This window comes from Eretmochelys imbricata, chromosome 13, assembly GCF_965152235.1.
Source record: "Eretmochelys imbricata isolate rEreImb1 chromosome 13, rEreImb1.hap1, whole genome shotgun sequence".
Taxonomy (NCBI): domain Eukaryota; kingdom Metazoa; phylum Chordata; order Testudines; family Cheloniidae; genus Eretmochelys; species Eretmochelys imbricata.
Genome location: NC_135584.1, coordinates 29,469,848 through 29,495,205, shown reverse-complemented (window position 1 = coordinate 29,495,205; position 25,358 = coordinate 29,469,848). Strand labels below are relative to the sequence as shown.

General features: G+C 41.9%; 1 protein-coding gene across 1 annotated transcript in view; it reads right to left on the bottom strand.

The window, feature by feature from the left end:
- TRPC4AP (transient receptor potential cation channel subfamily C member 4 associated protein) overlaps positions 1–25,358 on the bottom strand; it is an 80,337-nt gene that overhangs the window by 23,452 nt on the left and 31,527 nt on the right. The window contains exons 4-11 of the mRNA XM_077832515.1: positions 22,268–22,325; positions 21,217–21,272; positions 19,299–19,427; positions 17,651–17,852; positions 12,306–12,494; positions 8,751–8,893; positions 651–782; positions 135–193 (exon numbers count right to left, since the gene is read on the bottom strand). Of these exons, the coding sequence (XP_077688641.1) occupies positions 135–193; positions 651–782; positions 8,751–8,893; positions 12,306–12,494; positions 17,651–17,852; positions 19,299–19,427; positions 21,217–21,272; positions 22,268–22,325 (968 nt within the window). The remainder of the gene's footprint in view (positions 1–134; positions 194–650; positions 783–8,750; positions 8,894–12,305; positions 12,495–17,650; positions 17,853–19,298; positions 19,428–21,216; positions 21,273–22,267; positions 22,326–25,358) is intronic.

Sequence of the window (25,358 nt, the reverse complement as noted above, 5' to 3'; positions counted from 1 at the left end):
CAGTGGAACATTTAAATACAATAGCTCGGGGCAAAGCATTTAAACACATTTGGGGTGCTCAATAATTTAGTTAAAAGGGAACAAGAGACACTATTAAATACAATTTACTGTAAGCTTGTTTTTTCCATACTTACTCATGATGATCACTAAAACTTTGAAGAAGCCTCAAAAACTGTATCTTTAAAGTAATGTCCTACCAAAAAAAAAAAAAAGGTGAAAAAACCCTTTAAATATGTATTATACATATTACAGTATCATCACTAATGATAAGCAGAGAAGAAATAGGTATCTCAGACTAGGCTGGAGTTGGACATCTTTCAAGACTGAAAAAGTATTCACAACATCCTGAATGTGACAAGCAATTGGAGTGAAGGAAGGAAGGAAGGAAGGAACTTCATCATGAGTTCCCCAAAACAGAAGAGAATGAAAAGGGTGACGGGATGTGTGCAGTGTAACATAAAGCTAAGTTTATTTAAAATAAAATAAATAAAAGCTAAGTTTACCTCCACATTTCCAGCTATAAAGCAATGCCTCGTATCTGGTATCAAGGCTCTCAAATCAATGGACTACAGCAATTCCAAGGGCGGGGGAAATGTTCTATAACTGTAGCATTTAAATTACCATGCCAAATGTGAAACTAGGGTACTCACTGGACTACAGTCACAATTTTGATTATGCCCACGCAGAACAAGGGCTGATGCCGAATGCTTCCTCCAGATCAGTTTGTCAAACAGGTTATTAAGGCCAGGAATCAATTTGAATTCTGCTATCATTTTGTGAACCTGGACAAGAAAAGAAAAGTGTTAAATGTGTCTGGTTGTGTCTGGTACCTTCACAAAGGGGAAAAGGCAGTTTAGAACACAGATGGGCATGGCTACATCATCTCTCGTTAGCAGAGACACTGAAATGCGTTACTGAACAATGTGGGTTTTACTCCACACACAAGAAGCGGTGAATCCCAAGGGAAAGACTTCAGTCTCCTTCAAGAATTAATTCTGTCCACGTCCACTGAACAGAAACATTTGTTCCAGTTTCTTTGGAGACAGCCTAAACTGATGCTTGAATTTATAGAGGTTCCTCTGAAGAATGAGCTAGGGGCAACAGCATACTCTGGAAGAGGAAAGTTAGCACACTGAAGGTAAAGGGACACCCAACTATTTATGTATGCTGAAATTCTTCCTATAACATTTTAGTGCAGTTCCCTGGTCTCTTTTCTGCTGATCCTAGGTCAGGCCACTGATTCTAGAGTGGCTCCTTGCAGGCAGGAATGAAAATAATGCCTGTGGCATTTTCCCAGGGTCCTAGCATGGGATACTAGGTGCTGTGGAGAATGTTGTCTTGCAGCACTAGCAGGGAACTGACCTGCAATGCACAAGCAGCACAAACGTTAGTCAGCAAACCAGTATGTTTTTCCTGATGCTTCCCCTACTCCACCCCATGTTCTTTTTTGTTTTTGTTTTTTTAAAAAGAAAGAAAATGCAGATCATCTCTTAAACATGCCTCTGCCTGAAAAGTCCCAGATGTGGGACAAAACCAGAATGAGGGAGTCAGTCAGTCATGCAGGAAACTTATGATGTGGGATTTTTTCCTTCTGTGGAAAAGACTTCAATTAACACCTCAGATTCAGAATTCTCCATTTCTGATGTAAGTGATTTGGAGGGGGAGAGAGAAGGCCAAGTGTGTGTGAAATGTAGGGAGCTTTGGGACTAAAATGAGCAATGCCCCTGGAGATGAGGTGCAAGTCAGAGTTCTACTCACAAGCTTGACTAGGACAGTCTTATGAGTATTTGGCTCTGGTGAGGCCACACCTGGAGTATTGCATCCAGTTTTGGTCCCCTCACTACAGAAGGGATGTGGACAAACTGGAGAGAGTCCAGCAGAGGGCAACAAAAATGATTAGGGGGCTGGGGCACATGGCTTACGAGGAGAGGCTGAAGGAACTGAGCTTATTTAGTCTGCAGAAGAGAAGAGTGAGGGGGGATTTGATAGCAGCCTTCAACTACCTGAAGGGGGGTTCCAAAGAGGATGGAGCTAGGCTATTCTCAGTTACGGCAGATGACAGAACAAGGAGCAATGGTCTCAAGTTGCAGTGGGGGAGGTCTAGGTTGGATATTAGGAAACACTATTTCATTAGGAGGGTGGTGAAGCATTGGAATGGGTTACCTAGGGAGGTGGTGGAATCTCCATCCTTAGAGGTTTTTAAGGCCTGGCTTGCCAAAGCCCTGGCTGGGATGATTTAGTTGGTGTTAGCCCATCTTTCCTCAAATAGTTCAGCCATTTAGATGAACCCAGGCAGCAGGTTTCTTAATTTTAACTGGATCAATCATTTCCATAGCTGGCATTTTGTTCAGCAGTCATAGTACTGAAATCCACGGACGGCCTGCAGTCACATTTTAACACGATCTCTCAGTAAATCAGGACATTTCCCTAACAGGGAATGCGGGATCCTGTTTCTGCATCAGTTTTCTGGAACCACACATGAAGTCTAACTCAGCAGTCCCAGAAAGTGGAATCCTCCCAACATTATATTTGCACTCTGTCCAACATTTCAGTCAGCCTTTTACCTACCCCCCACCTCCGCCTTCACATGCTCCCACATGCCAAGAGACTCCTGCACAGAGCAAGGGACTCTCCCAATCATTTCCAGAGACAGTTGCCAATAGCTGTCTGCAGAAGCTACTTTGGATGCACTAGCCCCTCACAGTGGCCAGTACGGCATAACTGCAGCAGGGTGAACTATAAAATGTATAAAAACTACATGTGAAAATGCAGAACTTGCAGCTTCCCTGTTGTCTCCACCAGCGTTCACCGTTTTAACAACAAGAATCAGATTGTGTCCTGTGCCAACCAACACCCCCCTAGATGCTTTCCTGCCTTCTTAATATTAGCCTACTGAACTGTAAGACCAAGCGGGGCTAACCTTCATATCTTATGACACCCATAAACCATAAGGGTTGCTTTCTAATTTCACTGTCCCTCCTAGAGACCCCATTTGAACTATTGCTATATAGTTCAGTTGAATGCCAGAACAAATCCTCTTTGGCATCTTCCCACTGCTGCTCAAGATTGTGCAGATGGTTTAATGCCCATTTCCAGTTCCTCATTATGCTAAACCCCATCACACTTCCTCTTAACGTGTGCAGCTTGGCTCCCCAAGAAAGGAGCAGGTAGAGCAGCAGAGTATCTTTCACCACTTAAGTAAAACCATGTAAGACAACCTAAAGAAATATGTGAAGTGACTACTTGAGGGTGCGGTTATAATTACAGGGCATGAAAAGCCAACCAATGCAGTAAAGAGCCACTTCTCTACCCGAGTGTGATCATCCCAAGGGGGCAGTGAAGTGTGGTCACGGAGCCTCTGCTAGCACTGCAGAGAAGAATTGAACAGTGTACAATGTCACCAAGAAGAGAATCTAGAGAGATGCTTCAGTATTGGAGAATTAGTTTTTTTAGAATGTTCCCTTGCTGAAAAATTAAATGCCTATTTACATTTCTTCTCATAAATCCGCGATCCAAAAAGAGTTTTGTAACCTCCTGAGACAACAGCATAATTCTGCATGGAATTGCTGAAGCAAGATCTTTGGTTGCCCGAATTGGAAGACTGATGTCACAAACCTATGACCTTTAATCCCCTCCGCCTGGCAACTGCTGATCTATATGGTGGTTACCATGGCAGAAGCAGCAGAGGGAGAACACAGACAGCTGCAGCGGCCCAGGAGCCAGCAAACAGAGCTGTAAACAGGGGAGTTTCAGTGGCAGTTCTGTTGGAGGAGAAGATTAACAGGATTTAGGTGGGAAGGCGATGGCAGATACAGAGGCAGCAGTGGGAGTGACCCATGTCGTGGAAGACACAATGAGGATGACTGGATGTGGAAGCTGCGGTATGTAAATGATCCTGGAGGGGGCACCTGGTAAGAGTTTTGTCGGCATGAAATGCCGTCTGATAGAGCTGATGGAGGAAAAAGATCCGAGGTTTGGAGATGCAGGTGGAAAGTCTGGTTGAGTTTAGAAGGCGGTTTGAGTAGATTATGGAGCAAAGACACGAGGTATCTGAAGGGAAAAGCTCAGACTTGCAGATGGAAGCAGGACTGAGGAATTCTGAGGGGAGACTGCTGGGTGAGGAAAGTGGTCAGTGGAAGCATGTGACTAAAAGAACCAGGCAGAGGAAAAGATGGGCTAGTAAAGGAGAAACAGAGCTCAAGAACAGGTCTGTAGAGTTGGAAAATGAAGAAGGGGCTCAGCAGGTGGTCACTGAAGATGGAAGGGCAAGGAAGAAGAGAAGAGCGGCTAGTCCTATAGGAAAAGGGGAAGAGTCAATGGAGACCACACCAAATCTGAGCCCAAGGAGGATACAAGATGGGTTGAAGAGGAATGGAAAGAACTTGCAGCCAGAGGGAACAGGGGACAGACTGGAGAATAGCACCGTCACCAGGAAAAGGCAGGTCTATGTGATCGGGGACTCTTTACTGAGAAGAATAGACAGGCCTGTAACCAGAGCTGATCCAGAGACTAGAAGGGAGTGCTCTCTGCCAGGTGCTAAGATATGGGATGTAGACCTGAAGTTGAAAAGGATCCTAAAGGGAGCAGGAAAGAATCCCCTAATTATCCTTCATGTGGGAACAAATTATACGGATAGATTCTTGCTGGAAAGTATTAAGGGAGACTATGCTAGGCTGGGGAAGACGCTTAAGGAAATCGAGGCTCAGATTTTGAGGCCTAATCGGGCACAGAATGTGAGAGAGGCCAAAGAGCAAAAATTAAGATGTTTGTACACCAATGCAAGGATCCTAGGTAACAAAATGGAGGAACTAGACCTACTGGTGCAGAAAGTGAAACCAGATATTATAGGGATAACAGAAACATGGTGGAATAGTAGTCATGATTGGACTATGGGTTTTGAAGGGTATGTGCTGTTTAGGAAAGACAGAAATAAAGGTAAAGGTGGTGGAGTAGCATTGTATATCAATGATGAAGCAGAACATAAACAAATAAGAAGTGATGGAATGGATAAGACAGTCTGTCTGAGCAAAAATTACATTGGGGAAGAAAACTACTAGAGCCTCCCCTGGGGTAGTGCTTGGGGTGTGCTATAGACTGCCGGGATCTAATTTGGATATGGATAGAGCCCTCTTTAATGTTTTTAATGAAGTAAATACTAATGGAAACTGCATGATCATGGGAGATTAACTTCCCAGATATAGACTGGAGGACGAGTGCTAGTAATAATAGGGCTCAGATTTTCCTAGATGCGATAGCTGAGGGATTGCTTCATCAAGTAGTTGTTGAACCAAGTAGAGGGGATTTTAGATTTGGTTTTGGTGAGTAGTGAGGACCTCATAGAAGAAATGGTTGTAGGGGACAATCTTGGTTCAAGTGATCATGAGCCAATTCAGTTCAAACTGAATGGAAGGATAAACAAAAATAAATCTGCAACTAGGGTTTTTGATTTCAAAAGGGCTGACTTTCAAAAATTAAGGAAATTAGTTAGGGAAGTGGATTGGACTGAAGAATTTATGGATCTAAAAGGCAGAGGAGGCCTGGGATTACTTTAAGTCAAAGCTGCAGAAGCTATCGGAAGCCTGCAACCCAAGAAAGGGGAAAAAATTCATAGGCAGGAGTTTGAGATGCTTGCTCATCCAGCTTGGTCTACGAGAGGTGATTAAAAGAAAGCATACAGGGAGTGGAAGATGGGAGGGATCAGCAAGGAAAGCTACCTTATTGAGGTCAGAACACGTAGGGATAAAGTGAGACAGGCTAAAAGTCAAGTAGAGTTGGACCTTGCAAAGGGAATTAAAACCAAAAGTAAAAGGTTCTATAGCCATATAAATAAGAAGAAAACAAAGAAAGAAGAAGTGGGACTGCTAAACACTGAGGATGGAGTGGAGGTTAAGGATAATCTAGGCATGGCCCAATATCTAAACAAATACTTTGCCTCAGTCTTTAATAAGGCTAATGAGGATCTTAGGGCATGACAAATGGGAATGAGGCTATGGAGGTAGATATTACCATATCTGAGGTAGAAGCGAAACTCAAACAGCTTAATGGGACTAAATCGGGGGGCCCATATAATCTTCATCCAAGAATATTAAAAGAATTGGCACATGAAATTGCAAGCCCGTTAGCAAGAATTTTTAATGAATCTGTAAACTCAGGGGTTGTACCGTACGATTGGAGAATTGCTAACATAGTTCCTATTTTTAAGAAAGGGAAAAGAAGTGATCCGGGTAATTATAGGCCTGTTAGTTTGACATCTGTAGTATGCAAGGTCTTGGAAAATATTCTGAAGGAGAAAGTAGTTAAGGACATTGAGGTCAATGGTAAATAGGACAAAATACAACATGGTTTTATAAAAGGTAGATCGTGCCAAATCAACCTGATCTCCTTTGAGAAAGTAACAGATTTTTTAGACAAAGGAAACGCAGTGGATCTAATTTAGCTAGATTTCAGTAAGGCGTTTGATACCGTGCCACATGGGGAATTATTAGTTAAATTGGAAAAGAAGGGGATCAATATGAAAACTGAAAGGTGGATAAGGAAATGGTTAACAGGGAGACTACAGCGGGTCATACTGAAAGGTGAACTGTCAGGCTGGAGGGAGGTCACCAGTGGAGTTTCTCAGGGATCAGTTTTGGGACCAATCTTATTTAATCTTTTTATTACTGACCTCAGCACAAAAAGTGGGAGTGTGCTAATAAAGTCTGCGGATGATACAAAGCTGGGAGGTATTGCCAATTTAGAGAGAGACTAGGATATCATACAGGAAGATCTGGATGACCTTGTAAACTGGAGTAATAGGATGAAATTTAATGGTGAAAAGTGTAAGGTCATGCATTAGGGATTAACAACAAGAATTTTAGTTATAAGCTGGGGACGCATCAATTAGAAGTAACGGAGGAGGAGAAGGACCTTGGAATACTGGTTGATCATAGGACAACTATGAGCCGCCAATGTGATATGGCCGTGAAAAAAGCTAATGCGGTCTTGGTATGCATCAGGCGAGGTATTTCCAGTAGAGATAAGGAGGTTTTAGTACCGTTATACAAGGCACTGGGTGAGACCTCACCTGGAATACTGTGTGCAGTTCTGGTCTCCCATGTTTAAGAAGGATGAATTCAAACTGGAACAGGTACAGAGAAGGGCTACTAGGATGATCCGAGGAATGGAAAACCTGTCTTATGAAAGGAGATTCAAGGAGCTTGGCTTGCTTAGCTTAACCAAAAGAAGGCTGAGGGGAGATATGATTGCTCTCTATAAATATACCAGAGGGATAAATACCGGAGAGGGAGCGGAATTATTTAAGCTCAGTACAATGTGGACATAAGAACAAATGGATATAAACTGGTCATCGGGAAGTTTAGACTTGAAATTAGACGAAGGTTTCTAACCATCAGAGGAGTGAAGTTTTGGAATAGCCTTCCAAGGAAGCAGTGGGGGCAAAAGACCTATCTGGCTTTAAGATTAGACTCTGTAAGTTTATGGAGGAGATGGTATGATGGGATGTTTTTGGCAATTAACTGATCTTTAAATATTCACGGTAAATAGGCCCAATGGCCTGTGATGGGATGTTAGATGGGGTGGGATCTGAGTTATTACAGAGAATTCTTTCCTGGGTATCTGGCTAGTGAATCTTGCCCATATGCTCAGGGTTCAGCTGATCGCCATATTTGGGGTCGGGAAGGAATTTTCCTCCAGGGCAGACTGGAAGAGGCCCTGGAGGTTTTTCGCCTTCCTCTGTAGTATGGATCACAGGTCACTTGCTGCAGGAGTCTCTGCTCCTTGAAGTCTTTAAACCACGATTTGAGGACTTCAGTAGCTCAGACATAGGCGAGAGGTTTATCGCAGGAGTGGGTGGGTGAGATTCTGTGGCCTGCATTGTGCAAGAGGTCGGACTAGATGATCATAATGGTCCCTTCTGAACTTAGTATCTACGAACACGTTTTTCTGCTGGCATTTCTCAGCATAGTGGAATTACAGAGAAGTATTTCCTTATAATGTGCCTCGATTTCCAGTGGAACGCTTACTTCTCAAACAGCCATGCTTAACAAAAATAGTATTCAAATGGACACCTGTATGCAGCAAAGTTTGTGCCTTATGACAGTGAAAGGGATTGGAGTGGGATAGAAACCGGAGGCAGCTTTTTGCCGCACATTCATGTATACTGTGAAAGCTGCATTCTTGCAATGGAAAAAGGCAGAAATGAAGTCTTTGCATTTACACAATACGCGCCCCCGCCCCCCCCCAAATCAAAAAGCCTTTCACAGAGTCCATGATTTTCTTGATCCCATAGCCCCAGCCTATCCATATGTATTAGTTTCACTTTCTCTGTACGTCCTTGAACTATGAACTCCATGTAACTGAGACTGTGCTTTGCCCAGAAAGCAGCGAAGTGCACACTGTGTACTACCATGAACAATTCTTCTGTTCATTTTCATGTTCTTTCGTATCCGTACGTAGGTTTATAAAGTACCAGTTATCTGTGCTTATCGGATTGTACTTAAAATGTATATTTGTTTGTAGAACTTTCTCTAAATAAAAAAAAAGTGTTTACAAACCTCACCATGAGGCCCAGAAGTAAAGGAACTCTAAGCGGGAAAGTACTGAGTGGTTTCTAACCAGTGACTCCAATACAGCTTCACTAAACAAAAACTTGGAGCGCATGATGGTGGGTTCAGGTAGGCTAAACTGAATGATTGGATTTAAAAAGACAATGACTATTCTATGCACACATGAACATTTAGGTAGACACTCACCTGATTCCTCTGTCTCCCCATCAGCAATACACAGAGAACATACAACACCTCCAGCTTGTACATGATCTCATGCATGATCTTCATGGACTGCGGAAGCTGAGTTCTTGTTGAGGTGTTGGCTAATCCACTTTCATCTGAAGACTCTAAATGAGAGATCAGAGACATGAGCCTGAGGTAGTCCCCATAGGAAAAGGATTGGTTACTGCTTTATGTAAATACCAATACTGCAGTACTGCAAACGTATGACCAGCACATTTGCTTGAAGATCTTCCTAGCAAAAATGAAGATGGGTCATGGGACTGAAATAAGCAATTCCAAGTTATCTGCAAGACGTGTTTCCTCACTCTGGGAAAAATGCACCACTGAGGTTTAGATTAGGACGGTGTTAGGATCCTTACCTCAAATATTTTTTTTTAAATAGCTCACCTTCTGATAACAAGCCAAACAGCATTTCATACACAAAACTAATGGATTACAAATGTGAAATTCCTAATGACACTATATCACTTCTACCCTTGCTCTCTTCTTTGTACACAGGAAATCATGAATTCGGGGATGTGATTTTCAAAAATGCTCAGTTTTGGCCTAACTCTCCTCTAACTATCTCCAGTGGGGAGTCACAGGTAGGCCAGTGCTAAATGCTTCTGAAAATCCATTCTGTAAGTATAATGTTGAAGGACAGAGATAAAAATGTAACATGTTTGGGATGCAATGGAAGCCACAATATGGAATTATTTAGATCACAAAATTGACACACTTTAAATAAAAACAGGCTAGGATTTAAAGTTAGACCCATCATGGTGGCTTGACTTAAGGAGGTGCAAGTCATGCTGTCCCCATACTACATTTTTGTGAACCGGTTAAACATGCATGAGTGCTGGGAGGCATGCAGCCAGAGTCAGAGAGACACTCACATTGCCCAGAAGAGGAAGTTGCAGCCCTTATTGTGATGATCACAGAGATTATCCAAGATCAAGAGTTCTGTGAAATGTGCACTCCATTTCTGAGAGAGTTCTCTTTTATAGTAGCAAGCTTTTTCCACTTTACACCAAACCAAAATTGTGCACACATACCGAGATAGCACACTGAACAGAGACAGTTCTGTGTGCAAGACCTACACTTAATTTTGTTTTAGTATATTTGCAGGATTTTTAATAAGAGTTTTTGCCACAATCCTGATCAAGTAGGATCAAGAGGATAGTTGCTCCTATGTATCTTCAAAAGCTATGTAAAATTTGGAGATCAAGAAAACAACCTTATAAGGTCTACTCCATAAGGAGACTACATTTTTGGGAGAGTAGTTCACCTCCTGTGTTATACAAGTGGTCAAACTAAGAAGATCAGAATGGTTTCTTCTGACCTTATAATCTATGTATTCACATAGTGAAGAGAGTGTATATGCATTTGCATCACAATACTTCAGAGCTTACATAACACATCTTTAAAACAAACATAAAAAATGGGGAAGGAATGCAAGCAAAAATAGAGAAAGAATGGGTTAAAGAGTATTTCAATAAATTAGATGTATTCAAGCCAGCAGGGCCTGATGAAACTCATCCTAGGGTACTTAAGGAACTGGCTGAAGCAATCGTGGAACCATTAGCCATTATCTTTGAGAGAACACATGGAGGACGGGTGAGGTCCCAGAGCGCTGGGGAAGGACAAACATAGTACCTATCTTTAAAAAGGGGAAAATAGAGGGCCTAGGGAACCACAGACCAGTCAGCCTAAATTCAATACCTGGAAAAACAATGGAACACCTTATTAAACAATCAACTTGTAAGCACAGAATAATATAGTTATAAGGAAACGCCATCACGGATTTGTCAAAAACAAACCATGCCGGACCACTCTAACTTCCTCTTTGACAGAGTTACTGGCCTAATGGATGGTGGGAAGCAGAAGACATGATATATCTTGAGTTTAGAAAGGCTTTGATACAGTCCCCCATGACACACTCATAAGCAAACTAGCGAAACGTGGTCTAGATGAAATTATTGTAAATTGGGTGCACAAATGGTTGAAAGATTGTACTCAGAGTAATTATAAATGGCTTGCTGTGAAATTGGGATGGTGTATCTAGTGGAGTTCCATGGGGGGTCAGTCCTTGGTCTGGTACAGTCAATATGTTCACTAATGACTTGGATAATGGAGTGGAGAGTACGCTTATAAAATTTTCAGAGTACATTAAACTGGGAGAGGTTGCAAGCACTTTGGAGCACAGGATTAGAATTCAAAATGACTTTGATAAATTGGAGGATTGGTCTGAAAAGAAGATGAAAGTCTACAGTAAATGCAAAGTACTACATTTAGGAAGGGGAAAAAAAATCAAATGCACATCTACAAAATAGGGAGTACTTGGCTGGGTGGTGGTACTGCTGGATCACAAACTGAATATGAGTCAACAAAGTGATGCAGTTGCAAAATGAGGCAATATCATACTGGGGTGTATTAACAAGAGTGTAGTATGTAAGATATGGGAGGTAACTGTCCTGTCTATATGGCACTGGTGAGGCATCAGCTGGAGTCCTGTGCCCAATTCTGGGAGCCACACTTTAGGAAAGATGTGGACAAATTGGAGAGAGTATCCAGAAGAAAGCAACAAAAATGATAAAAAAAGTCTAGAAAGCCTGACCTGTGAAGAAAGGTTACAAAAGTTGGACATTTAGTCTTCAGAAAAGACTGCTGATGGGGAACCTGATGACAGTCTTCAAATACGTTAAGGGCTGTTACAGAGAGAATGGGGATCAATTATTCTCTGTGTCCACTGAAGGTAGACCAAGAAGTAATGGGCTTACTCTGCAGCAAGGGTCATTGAAGTGAGATATTAGGAAAAGCCTTCTAACTACAAAGGGTAGTTAAGCTCTGGAACAGGTTTCCAAGGAAAGAATGATGGAATCCCCATCGTTTGAGATTTGGTTGTACAAACACACACTTGTCAGGGATGGTTGAGGTTTACTTGGCCCTGTCTCAGCATAGGGGGCTGAACTTGATGATCTCTCCAGGTCCCTTCCAGCCCTACATTTGTATGGTTCTAAGTTGTCTTAATTCAGTTGGAGATAGCAGCTAAATGATTTGCTGGAACAATTAACAGTTTATCCGAATTACCTGCCATTGTGTGAAGACGAATCACTGAGTTGCCTGAGCATGGAGATGGATGCAAGAATGCTTAGATTCTAATCCCTATTCTACAGCCAGTTTGCTGTAGACTTTGAGCAAATTGCTTAATTTGTGCCTCAGTTTCCCACATCTGTAAAATGGAAATAAAACTCTCCTACCTCTCGTGAGAGGGATTCAGAGGGTTGCAAGCATAACACTATATAAGGAGCTCTTTGGACAGCTGAGAAGTAAACTTCGCAATAGGATCTATTGGTAAGTACAAAAATCAAATCACTTTGCAGTAAAACAGGAGACAGATCTAAGCATACTGTGCTCAACATGTTGGTTTGTTTGTTTGTTTTTTCGAAGGGGGAATGGGGAGGAGATAGAAGCGAAACCCAGCTATTCGACAAGCCATAAAGCAAAGCCATAGATTAGTAAATAACAAACAGATACCTGTGCTGCTCTGCTCTGCCTCCTCATTTGCTACTCGCATCAGGGCATCAAGAACAAGTGCATTGTCCAGCCAGGTGTACCACTCCTCTAACTCCTGGAGAAAATTGGAAGTACCTGTTGTTTCTGATACTTTCCTTGTTGCCAGTTTGCATAATCGCTCAACAAAGCCTGGAATATTCAGGAGTGTAGCTACAACAGGAAAACACCACAACAAGTCAACAACCAACAAAAGACTTCATGCCAGATGGCAAATTCACTTTTCAAAATGCTCTTATCGAAGTATACAACAGTGTACACAACTGTATTCTATATAGCTGACAAGAGCCAAATATTGGCTTTTTTGATGAGCGCTCAACAGCAGCAAGAGGGATCCTAGACAGTTAGACATGACAGGTTGGGTAAAAACCAATCGTTTTTAAAAAATGGATCTTTAAGCCTAGAATGTCTGTTAAGTCATCATGAAGAGAAGGAAACAGCTACGAGCACTGGTTGAGAGCTCTTCTTGGTCAGACTATCATCAAGTTGCATCATCACTGGGATTCAGTCTGTTACTGTCCCACTTTTAAGTTCTCAGCCATTTTGACTTTATGAATTACACCCATGCAACAGCAAGGGCTTTCAGCAACTAGTTTCAAAATTAACATAGGCTGTTATAATTTGAGTTTAAGGCCTAAACTTACTATTATATTTACTTATTAAAATCATTTAGGAAAGTAATTTAATCTGCCACGTCAAGAGTCCTAGTCCACTGTGATATCTGAAGTAACTCAACCAAACACCACCCTTACTCAACAGCTAATTAGCAGGCAACAATTTCACTGGTTGTATGAGGAAGACTGCATAGATCAGGAGTCTCAAACACGCAGCCTGTGGGCCACATGTGGCCCACGGGGTTCTTTTGTGCAGCCCACCAAGCTCCCACGTGCCCCTCCTCCCACCCCATGGCGCCGCAAGCCCTGCGCCGCTCACTGAAGCGGCTGGAGCCATGCCCCTGCACCCCCACCCTCCCCGGGGGGGGAGGGGGAGGGGGAGGAGAAGAAGAGGACATGCATTACTCTCGCTTCCAGGCACTGCCCTCCGCAGCTCCCATTGGCCAGGAACAGGGAACCGCAGCTAATGGGAGCTTCGGGGGAGGTACCTGGAGGAGCAGCAAGAGCAGCACACAGAGTTGTGTGCCCCCCTCCACCTCCAGGGACGTGGTTCCAGCTATTTCCTTGAGCAGAGCAGAGCAGAGCGGTGAGGGGCCAGGGCAGGCAGCGAGCCTGCCCTGGCCCCAGTGCGTGCCGCTGCCACTCCAGAGCCGCTCTAGATAAGTGGCGCTGGGCCGGAGCCTGCACCCGAACCCGAACCCATCCTGCACCCCAACTCCCTGCCCTGAGCCCCCGCCACCCCCTGCCCTGAGCCCCCGCCACCCCCTGCACCCCTCTTGCTCCCTCTGGGGGCAGGCTTGCGGTAGTGACTTCGGTGAAGGGGTTGAAATGGGGGCAGGGAAGGGGTGGGGCATCATGGAAGGAGTGGAGTGGGGAAGGAGCCAGGGGCAGCAAGGGTGGGGTGTCAGTGATGCAGCCCTCGGGCCAATGCACTAGTCCTCATGTGTCCCTCATGGTCATTTGAGTTTGAGACCTTTGGCATAGATGGTGGATTACCTGGCCCAACTGCTACAGTTCTTCAAAACCATGCACAGGTCTATCACCAGTACATACAATAGCCTCAAATACCCTTCCCCTCACTGGAGCACCCAGTCCTCACTCACCACCTGCACAAATCTATACAACTCTCCCAGGACAACACAAATACAACCACCCACACACCACCAACACCAGCACATAGAATAATCTATCCTCAACTCTGAACATCCGCTGAGTCAGTGTGAAGTGATGGAAACAGATACTTGTATGGCTGAGAACTCTTTTTGTTTAAAATATCACCAGATTCCATCATCACTGGGATTTGCGGTCTGTTACTGTTCAATTTTTAAAGTTCTTTGCCTTCTCTTAAAACAGCAAAAACACCCCCACACCTCCCTTTACAGATTACATCTGTGCAACAGTGCAGGTTTTCATCTACTAGTTTAAAATTAAACTCAAATTATGACAACCTCTGTTAAGGCCTAAACTTACTATAACCTATTAAAATAATTTAAATAAAACAAACACATTCACATCAATCAATACATTTGTTACTGAAGTTTTAACGAGAGGCAGACCACTGAACTGGTGGAAGTAACTGGCTAAGGCCCTGGAACCAGCGTTTGTTGAATTGTTAAACTGGCTTTAACAATAGTTGCCTCTTCTGCAGATGCAAAAAGAATTTTTTTTCCCCATTTCACTTTATTCAACTAATTCAGTTCAATGACCAGCTCATTCAAAAGTTAAGAAATTGATTAGGAGTTGAAAAAGCAGGAAAGCTGGTTTTCTTTCTCCAATATATTAAAAGAAACTAAATGAGAGAGCATGGTATCTACTAGCTCAAAAATCACAAAGGACATGGTGCTCAAACTATCAGTATAATTCACAACTACAGATAATACTTCCTTTGTTTAATAAATCAGTTTTAAATGCACATGGTTTTGAAAAACTTTTTTCCTCTTATATGTATAGGATATTTAAGGTAGCTTTAAATCAATAAAATAATGCTTTTGCATATTTTTAATTGAATTCCAATTTCCATCCAAATAGATCCTGAAACAAGTAAAAAAGCCATCTAATAAGAAATGCATTATTCACCATTTTCTAACATAACAAGGAAATGTAAAAATTAAGAATCTATATAACTGCTTAAATAAATGTAGAGATATAATGTATCCTTCTGGTTGGCAAAAAGTACCACCAAATTTAGCACAGAGACTATATTTAGTTGAAAATCAACATGTTTTAATGATTACCAATCAATGGAGAATCAACTAAAGGAAAGTAACTAAAAAGCACAAAGGCAAAAGAAGATCAAAATCAATTATTTAAATTGAATTTTCCTGCTTGCTGGTTTAAATCATGATTAAAATCGGTACTTTAAATCCTTTCCCACGCAGGGTGGACTGATGTTGCAGCATTACACATTCGATTTGTTTTTGTTCATTCCTATGTCAACTTTGAATAAAAGCTGCACTTTGCCCTCAGTGTAAGGCTTTCACAAAGATACATAGTATCCGGTCTTCATCATCAAATAAAAACAGAGCTGTTAGATATAATCCTACGCTAAATCTTCATCCTTGTACACTCAAAAGCCAAGGCCCTTAGTCCAAGTACCACCATTTTCAGTGGCTGCAATTCCAACAACAGCAGCATGTCAACCATGGAATTCTGAACTTAGAAAAAGATTAAGTTAACTTAAAATTATATGTGAAAAATAATATTTTAGGTTTATACATTTAGACCCGGACCCTGCAAACCAACATGCAAATAGCTCACTTCAAGCATGTGCAGAGAGACTACTGAAATACTCAGATTTAAGCACTTGCAGGATCCGGGACATATTCAGTTAGTTTGCTTAAACAGCCTGAAGATTTGCACATTCACTTTAATATATCAGATGTCCTTGGATCTTCAGCCATAAGGGCTTATTTGCGGTGAAGAATACCCATTTGTCACCAACTAGCGGCACCACTCTCATGCATACATACTCTTTACAAAGAGTTTCTGAAAAGGCCACTCTGCTGCCCACAACCAGTGCAGAATGCAGCAGCATGATTGTTGAGAGGTGTGAGGAGAATCTTTTTGGCCAGCCCATTGCTTCATACTCTGAATTTGCTACTTGTAGATGTGGGCTAAGTTGAACATTTAGATATTGACATTGAAACCCCTAAATGGTCTGGATCCTAATGACAAGAGCTTCCTGGAGAGTCTATATACCAAAGCCCTGGGCTGCTCATATTTCAAAGAGTTTCAGACAACAAAAGTGAAACCAGTTCACCTTCCCTTTGCTGGCATTTTAATTGATTACATTGTCTGATAAAGCCTAGAAGGCTCACAGTGAAGTAGGAACTTAAGATAACATTCGAGTCAGAGGTGCTCAAGGCAATAAAAAAGCTCACACAGTGGCCTCAAGTTCCAAGATGCTGAGCACCTGCAACTACCAATGCCTCCCAAAAGGCCATCAGGCATTCAACACCTCCGGAAAAAAAAATTACAAACCATCAGGGACTTTAAATGTAAGCAAGGTCTATATACAGATCTCTCTGCTATTTGTTTAATTGAGTATACTTAATATGAGTCATCATTATACCAAAAAACTGAGGTCAAAATGTGAACCAACATTTAGCCTAATATGATTTGAAACTGCTTAAAATATTAACTCCTCAACATTCAGTTTTATTCCAAAAATGCCAACTCAATCTGAAAAGCAGCACATGTGTTGCTTCAAGATTTCCAGCAAGAATTTAAGATTAGACAGATTTTGAAGTTTTGCCCAATATAATTTCTAGTTCAGACTTTGGTCTGGACTGTTCTCTTACGATGGTCCTCTCCTTCTGATATCTAATATAAAAGGTTGCTTCCCATAATGTGGAAAATTAACTCCTGAAACTCTAAGGAAAGAGGCTTCTAGTCAGATCATCACACCAGAGAGTCTTCAAAAGCATGACTAAACACAAGCTAGAAATCCTAGGTCCACAAATAGTGATAAATCCACACGTAGCTCTTACATAGCCCTTCACAAGCACAGCTCACTTGGACACTGTGACAGAGGTCAATGAGTCGGCTCACGGTCACAACCCAAGTTAGTTCAGGGACAGACACAGAACCTACGTTTGCTTCTGAGTGTAACGCTCTAATGCACTATGCTACCTCCTCACCAGTATGTATGAAATAGATCAAGAGTATCCCTCCCCAGGGAAGTTGTATTTTCCTCCACACTGGCTTAGCAATTGGTAAGTGACTGGCCAGAACCAAAAACTGGTATTAAGCATTTTTTCCTTAATGAGAAAGGGGAAAAAGACTGACATATTGCTTTAGAGCAAGATATTAGATAAAGCCACCTGACACCAATGTAAATGCTTGCCTGGATAACAGACAAGCACTGGCTACACCTATGGTACTGAGACATTATAGCCCGTCATAGCATCAAAACATCTTCCCTCCACTCTAACCATCAATAGCTACTCAACTAACTTCTAGGGTGCATGTGAATCAAACTAAACTGTTTTTTTTGTTGATAATGATAGTTTGGGTAAGAACTTACATGGAATGCAGAATTAAAGAAATAAGCATCATAAATGCAGAAGGCTTACAATATCACAATACAGAAGCCTCAGACTCTTGACAGGATGGAGAGAAGGTTTATGGACTTCCTTTTTGATTCCTCTGGACCTGTGTTTAGAATGCAAGACTCTAGTAACTGGGACACTTTACCTTGATTAACTTCAGCTCGAGAAGGACCCAAATTTTTTTTCTGCTGTGCATTTTTAGCAAGAAGCGTGTGTTTGTCATCACTCCCTGTCTCAAGCTCTGAAATTGTGACTGCAAGGATCCTACAGAAATTAGCAAGTTGCTGTTGATCAAAACTGGATACTAGACTTGCAAGATTGGGAATATCTTCTAACTGTATCATTTCCTATAGAAAACAAAACAATGCATTAATCGTTCAATGAAATAAACCAACAGTCTTTTAACCAAAAATCAACGTTAACAGAGGGAACATATAAAAATTAAAGAGCCTTCCCCAACAGAATAAAAATTGTTTTAAATTTAGTCAGACACAAGGGTAGATGGGTAGCAGAAATTCCTCAGAGTTTGAAAGGGGCTGTGAATCCCAAATCAAGGCTAAGATCCCATGTGTTCACCAATTCATAAGAGATCAAATTATTCTCAAGTCATTTTACTAAAAAAACAAAAACAAAACAGAATTGTGAAAAAATAAGCACTAAGCCAATTTTAGCTATTTTGACATTTTTATTCCCCCCCAAACTTTTGTTGGTTTGTACCCCCATATTTATTGAAGTTAAATGCATCTAAAGATTGACTGCGCTGTCAGCTATTTTTAAATTATAGTTTCATCTGTGATAAGGGAAGATTCTGAAAAGTAATCAGAAGGAAAGTTCAGACAGCGTCTAAGCATCCTTCAGCAAAGTTAATCAAAATATACAACTTAATAATTAGTCCGAATTTACATAAATATTGAATTTCAGGAAAACACAAACCATATAACCCCAAAACCCTATCTAGGGGGCAGAAATTAGCTGGACACTGAAATCCAATTACTGTATTTCACCGCTGAAGAGATATTAGCGGAGGAAAGGGAATAATTAGGTTTGTAGCAGTGACACCCTCTGAGAAGGAATACTCGTCATATTATTCAGGGCTACCATTTAGAATTTATTAAAACAGTACTATAGACATTTTTTAAAAAAGGAGAGGTTTTGCCATTAGCAGGACTCACTGCATGAAAACCAGGGAGTAAAACTGACAAGTGTATTTTCATTGTCCAACCTACTATCTATGCTGTTTCAACTTTAATAGAACTTTTTCTCAACACAAGGAAATATTGGCTACCAATATTTTAAATATTACATCCCTTTAAGGCAGAACAGTGACATTGCGCAAAGTTCCGAACTTAAATTAGAGAAGACTAAAAGCCACCAAATGACTGACTAACTCAAGCAAAAAGTCTCCTTTTAGGACAATTTGGAAAGCAGTTTAATCTGACATATGCATTCTTCAGTATTTAGCGATGAGAATGAAATTCCCAAAGACAAGACAGAAGTACATCTACCTTACAAATGCAACAGGGTCAAAAGATCAATTTACAACATTGGTCCCTGACCTGATTATAGCATGTAATGTGGATGAGATCTTAAATGTATCCTGCCCAAGGTTTTACAATGGTTATATATCTCCAACAATACTTATTTGTAACACTAAATGACATGTAACAAATGGCAAATTTTCTTCAATGCATGTTCACAAAAAAAAAAAAACCTATTAACATAGATGACTTTTCCCCTCTAGCACACAACCCTGAACAGTTACGCAACCACGATTATAGGAAACATCCACAGACCTTTTTAACTCCTAGGATATCTTCAATAAGCGTTGCTGTTTGCAGAAATGTTTTTTTGTTTGTCATCAATGTAAACAGGAACAACACAAAATCATTTCTTTCTGCCAATCGTTTAGTGACTCCTTCAGTCTAGAAGAAAGCGAGGAACGGTAAAATACACCCAACAATGGCAGGTGGCTGCACTGGCAAATCAGATGTGATAATCATATGTAGCAAGCCACTTTCAAACACTCTCTTGGTTACCCATTCGGCAAGTCCTAGAACTTGGTGACGTGCTGACCAGGAAGATCAACAATTCAGCTAATCCTCATGGGGCCTGCCAAAACTACAGGTCCCCGGGATGAAAAACTCCATTTTGACTTGAATTGTTTGCCTGCTTGGAACAAGATTAAAAGTTGCACAGCTGGATCCTGTGTTGCCTGTGGGCTTTAGCTCTCTATTGGAGCTGACAGCAGTTGCCTTAATCTCTCTTGCCTAACTGCTAACATAGTTCTCAGTTGAACAGAGTTTGCTCAAAGTTTCCACTGACTTCAATGGGGCTAGTATTTCACCCTGATCACTGGTTGGAGTAAGGTTGCTCTTTGGTTTAATTCAGTATTTTTTATTCCAGAAAATGCTACCCCAAATGCTTGAAATGCTGTCTGTTCAGAGTTCAGCAAGACTGACCATGTACTAGTGGCCGTAGCATAGAAACAAAACCTCAAGAGGTCATCGAGTCCAGGCCCTTATGCTGAGGCAGGGCCAAGTAAACCTTGACCCTCCCTGACAGGCGTTTGTACAAACTATTCTTAAAAACCCCTATCAATAAGGTATTGATCAAATGGATTAGATATCAGCATAGATATCATACCTAGATATAAAGAGAATTAATCCAGAACTGCACCAAGACATTAGAAAGTCTTACAATCCTGAAGAAACACTCAAATCCATCCCAATAATCCAGAGAGGGCACTACAAATTGAAATGAGTTAAGTCAGCCAGCAGCTATTCTATGGATTGCAAATGCGCTCGTCTTTAGATCAAATGCAGCTATCAAACTACCTCTATTTTTTCCCCCTTAGGAGATCAAATAAAGAATGCTCAAACACCAGCCCTTGCCACTTTTACTGGGTCTCTGTATTGTTTTGAGAACACTGTGTACGAATACTTTTGTAATGTTAAGAGAAAGTCAGTTTCTCTAAAATGGCTCCAACTCAGTGATTACATGCAGCATTTCATTAAAACTACTGTATTTTAAATGTGCTCTCAGGCTTGTGATCATTTATCCACTGAAGGGTTATGACTAACTATACAATATTGAAAATACGTTCCTTATTGACAGTGTTTTAGTCATTAGATATGCACTTTAGGCCTCAATTTTTGAGCCAAGTTCTCTACAGACTTCTAACCTGCAGCCCTTCCTCGGCACTCAGGTTCCAGTGATTGACCAAGGATGTTCTGCATATGAATGGTCTGCAGGATCAGGCCCTAATACCCTCGGTTGACTAGGGTATTGAACAGCACACAGGCAGAGATGCTCAAATTAATGGGCATACGTTTTTCTAATTTTGATATTTATGTTTCTAAGTACAAGAGCTGAAAATAGCTCTCAGATGGGAACATGAATATGTAGACGAATGTCCACAATAGTGTGTCAGAATTACTGGGCACTCAGCTACTGCAGTAATGCATTATAGAAAGGCCTATAAATAAAACACTACTTAAACACCCAAACACAGAGAGTGGCTGAATATAGTAGGTCCAGATATGTAATCTGACTTTGGAAAATGTTGCAAACTAGAGTTGCATTATGTCTTTAAATTATGTTTTAAAGCAAATATACTTTCATTCCTGGGGTATGTGCTGCCAATGCCGAAGCATGGAACATGTTTGTTTGCCAAGAAATGGAACAAAGTATTTTTTAAAAGGTAATACTTACACATATGCAAGTGTTGTACAATATGCTTAAGCAGTCCTTGATCAGGTCATCACTTACTACAAAGCAAAAATAAGACACCAATTCATTACACAGTTTCCAGAACACTTAATTTCTATGCTATAATCATAGAGCATTGTGTATGACATTTTATATATTCAGCTAAACAGCCTGAAACGGATATGCAAAAAAATTAAGCTGCAATTAGCAAGCAGTTAGAAATGATTAATGAGATACCCGAGCAGTACAGTCCAAGAGATTTAATGGCCTGAGGACAATGTTATAGGGCATGCTAATTCTGACCTACATCCAACAAACATCAGACTTCTAGTCTTTCCCTCCTCGGATTAACCGCAACCAACTAACATGGTTTCGAACAGGACGCATTTTGCCAGCGTAAACAAAACCTTTGACAGATTTTATCTTGATATTTCACCTGTGAATCTCAGTTGCTTCACTTGGGAAGTGGGGAGGATATCATAACACTTGTCCTTCTCAGAGGTATTGCAAGGACCAGATAGTGTCAGGTAGACATGGAAGATGAAAAATACAAATATTGAGCCTACTGAGCTGCTCCAGCAGACAAAATGCTATTCTGAAGCAACTAGTTAGTTCACTTTGGCACACTCCCTTTATTATATAGTTAGGAAATTACTATTCATTACATGTCTGGAAAAATAGGATTTTCTTTATGACTCACTCAACTGCTCTATATTCTAGGGACAGCATTCTGGAAGGATTGAATAGGAGCTATATAGCCACCAGTAACTTCAGTGGAAGTTTCTAACATTTGTGGACATGCCAATACCTGGAAAACAAATTTATACAGTGAAAAAAATACAGACACTAACAAACTAAGCCTTAAACACATACTGACTATAATTCACCCCCTCAAATTAGAACCACAAAGAATGACTGAAATTAGTTTTCCTATTTCAGGAAAAGTGAATCATTTGTTTAGTAAAGAAAGGGTGAAAGATATAAATAAATGGAGGAGGAAACAAGGAAAGATACTGAAAGACAGCTATTTAATCTTAAACCTTTATCTACTTACTTTTCGGTTTCTTTTTCTGTGTAATAAGTGTTGGTCTCATGAGAATTTCCACTAGAAGCTGTGAAAATAAGAGAATGAACTGAAGTGTAGAGTCATTTTAACAGACTCAATCAAAAAGACACCCAAGACCCATGTTTTTTTCTCTCTAAATAGCAAGCCCCAAATCAGTCCGATTTCTTACAGAGCTACAGATAACAGTGAGGGAACTAGTACAAACATGGCTACTTCAATTTACCTCCTTTCTGGTTGCATGAAATATCATGCGGCTTGCTGCTAAGCTAGTGCTCTGGTTTTGGAGGAAGTCAGGCACTGCACACATTCCTACACCTTGCATTGTCCAAGCACAAAACAGCCGAGAGAGCACTTAGCCCAATGGGATCCTGCTACTGGTTGGCCCTTTCGAACTGAAGTAATAAACATATTAAATGAAGTATTTCAAACTTACCAAAGTGTTTTTTGAACCAAGTGCCCTTTTCCACCCCTAAACAAGATCCCATTAACAGATATTCAAGGTCACAGATTGAAGTAATGTCTAGCCCACCAGATTTTAGCATCATTTCAATCCTACGGGAAATCACCCACAGCCATTGCCCTTACAACTGGAAGCAAAAAGAATTTTAGATAAAAAAAGTTTTCCTTAACTGATTATGCTAGTTAGAGCAAGAGGATTCTCCTCCTTAACAGTGAGCAAAGGTAACTAACAGGAGAGATTTGGAGGGAGTTTAGAGAAGGACCATGAAAGGCTTTCCTTCCAGGTTCTGCACTTGACATTTCAAACTGCTTAGTGATTCAACAGTGGCGGTGATCTGCTACACATGTGCCATGTTCTCTTTCGTGCCTGAAGATGGAAGGGATTTCCTGTGCATAAAGTTCAAGTTGGTGGCTATGCTGGAGGAGAAGATTCCTGGATTGGAGCAGGAAGTAGGGATGTTACTGAGAATCAGAAAAGCTGAGTAGTTCCCAGTCAACCAGCTTCACAAAACATCAGTACTCCAGGTCCTGAAAGAATACTTGGGGGGGGCGGGGGGGGTGGAGATTTGCCATCAGAGCTGCTATTTCTCCTACTCTCCTAGCCAAGGTGACCACCACCAGGAAGGCTGTTTTCATTGACAGGTATGTAAGAGAATGGGTAGCCATGGGTTCGAAGGGAGGTCTAGTCTGGCTTTTCAACATTAGGTTTAGGTCCCATTTTGGGGTGGGATGTCAGGGTTGGGGAAAAAGGTTTACTATACCCCCAAGGGAATCATTTTGTGGTTGGTGCAATAGTACTGAGTATCCCTCTACTTCAGGGGTGGCCAACCTGTGGCTCTGGAGCCACACGCGACTCCTTATATAGGCACTGACTCTGGGCCTGGAACTACAGCGGACAACTTTCCAGTGTGCTGGGGGGTGCTCACTGCTCAACCCCTGGCTCTGCAACAGGCATTGCCCCCACTCCACCCCTTCCTGCCCCATCCCCAGATCCTGCAGTTCCCTCGCTCCTCCCACCCCGAGCCTCCTGCATGCCACAAAACAGGTGATCGGGAGATGCGGGAAGGGAAGAGGAGGTGCTGATTGGCGAGGCTGTAAGTGGGTGGGAGGCACTGTGAGCGGGGTGGGGGAGCTGACGGGGGGGCTGCTGACGTATTACTGTGGCTCTTTGGCAATGTACATTGTTAAACTCTGGCTCCTTCTCAGGCTCAGGTTGGCCAGCCCTGCTCTACTTGTTGGTGAAAGGCTGCTATAGCCACTAGGTGGACCCTGAGTGAACTGAGAGAGTCTCAATTTTTTTTTTTTTTTTAAGAGTTACTACATAGCCTAGGAACTTTGGAAGAGTAGCAGATGTCGGAGAATTTTGCTGGGATTTACACCAAGTCTGAAACCGGAACCACTTTTGCAGGTAGAGTACGGAGTGTTGTGGATTTTTTTAAGCATAGTAATACCTCTTGTACCTCATCCGAGCAGGAGCTTTCTCTGTGTTGGAACCATGAAGGAGCCAAGCCTTGAGGCAGAGAATCCTCAGGTTGGAACAGAGTGAGTTCTTTGTTCGGCAAGAGCAGGCATGGAGTGGACTGGAGAGAGCTCAGTGAGCACATCGCAAGTTGTGACAGGTAAGGGTACCAAGTCCTTCTCAGCCAAGTGGGGGCAATCAGTATGACATGTGGTCCTTCTTATTTTATTTTTAATAGGACTTTCGATAGTAGGGGAAACGGAGAAAAGGCATACAGAAGGTCCCTGTCCCACAGAAGAAGTGTTGCACAGGGAGTATTGCCCCATCCCTGCTTTGGAGCAATGTCATGGACATTTCTTGTACAGGTAAGTAGTGAACAGGTTTGTGGTTGGTCCCGTCTCCCCCCCGTTGCCTTAATAGGTCATGGCTTTATCTCCCATTCATGGTCGTTGTGGGAACTTGCGACAGACTGTGCACTATAGAGTTTTGTGTTCCTGGGAAATAGGCCGCTGATGGCGTGATGGGGGAAATGCACCAGTTCCCTAACCTTAATGCTTCTGCGTGGAGGGAGGGTGACCTGGCTCCTCCTTGTCAATATATGTAATACATACATACTATGTTGTCTGTTAAGACTCATGTGTGTTCCCTTGATCAGCGGGAGGAAATGGATGCAGGCATTCCTGACTGCCCTGAGGTTGAGGAGGTTGATGTGGGAGGACATCTCCATAGATGACCATTTGCCTTGTGTTGTAATGTCGTTTAGATGTGCACCCCATCCTATAAGGGATGCATTGGTGGTGAGAAGTAACGACAGGGAAGTTTGCAGAGAGATCTCCTTTTTGCAAACATTTGCTGTGGTTTTCCACCAGTCCAGGGAGTTTTTGACCTTGGTGGACAGTGACAGGGGTTTGTCTTGTCTGTCTATCTGGTCTGTAGACAGAGCTGAAACAACTCTGGAGACACTGCACATGAAATCTGGCATGAGGTATCACTGCTGTGCTGGCTGCCATATGCCCCAGGAGTTGGAGGCAGTGTCTGGCTGCTATTTATTTGGGGGCTATTTTGTACTGTTTATGAATGTGGCCAAGGAGAGGAACCTTTGCTGAGACAGGAGCGCTTTGGTCTGTAATGAGTCCAGGTTGGCCTCTCTGAATTCCAGGT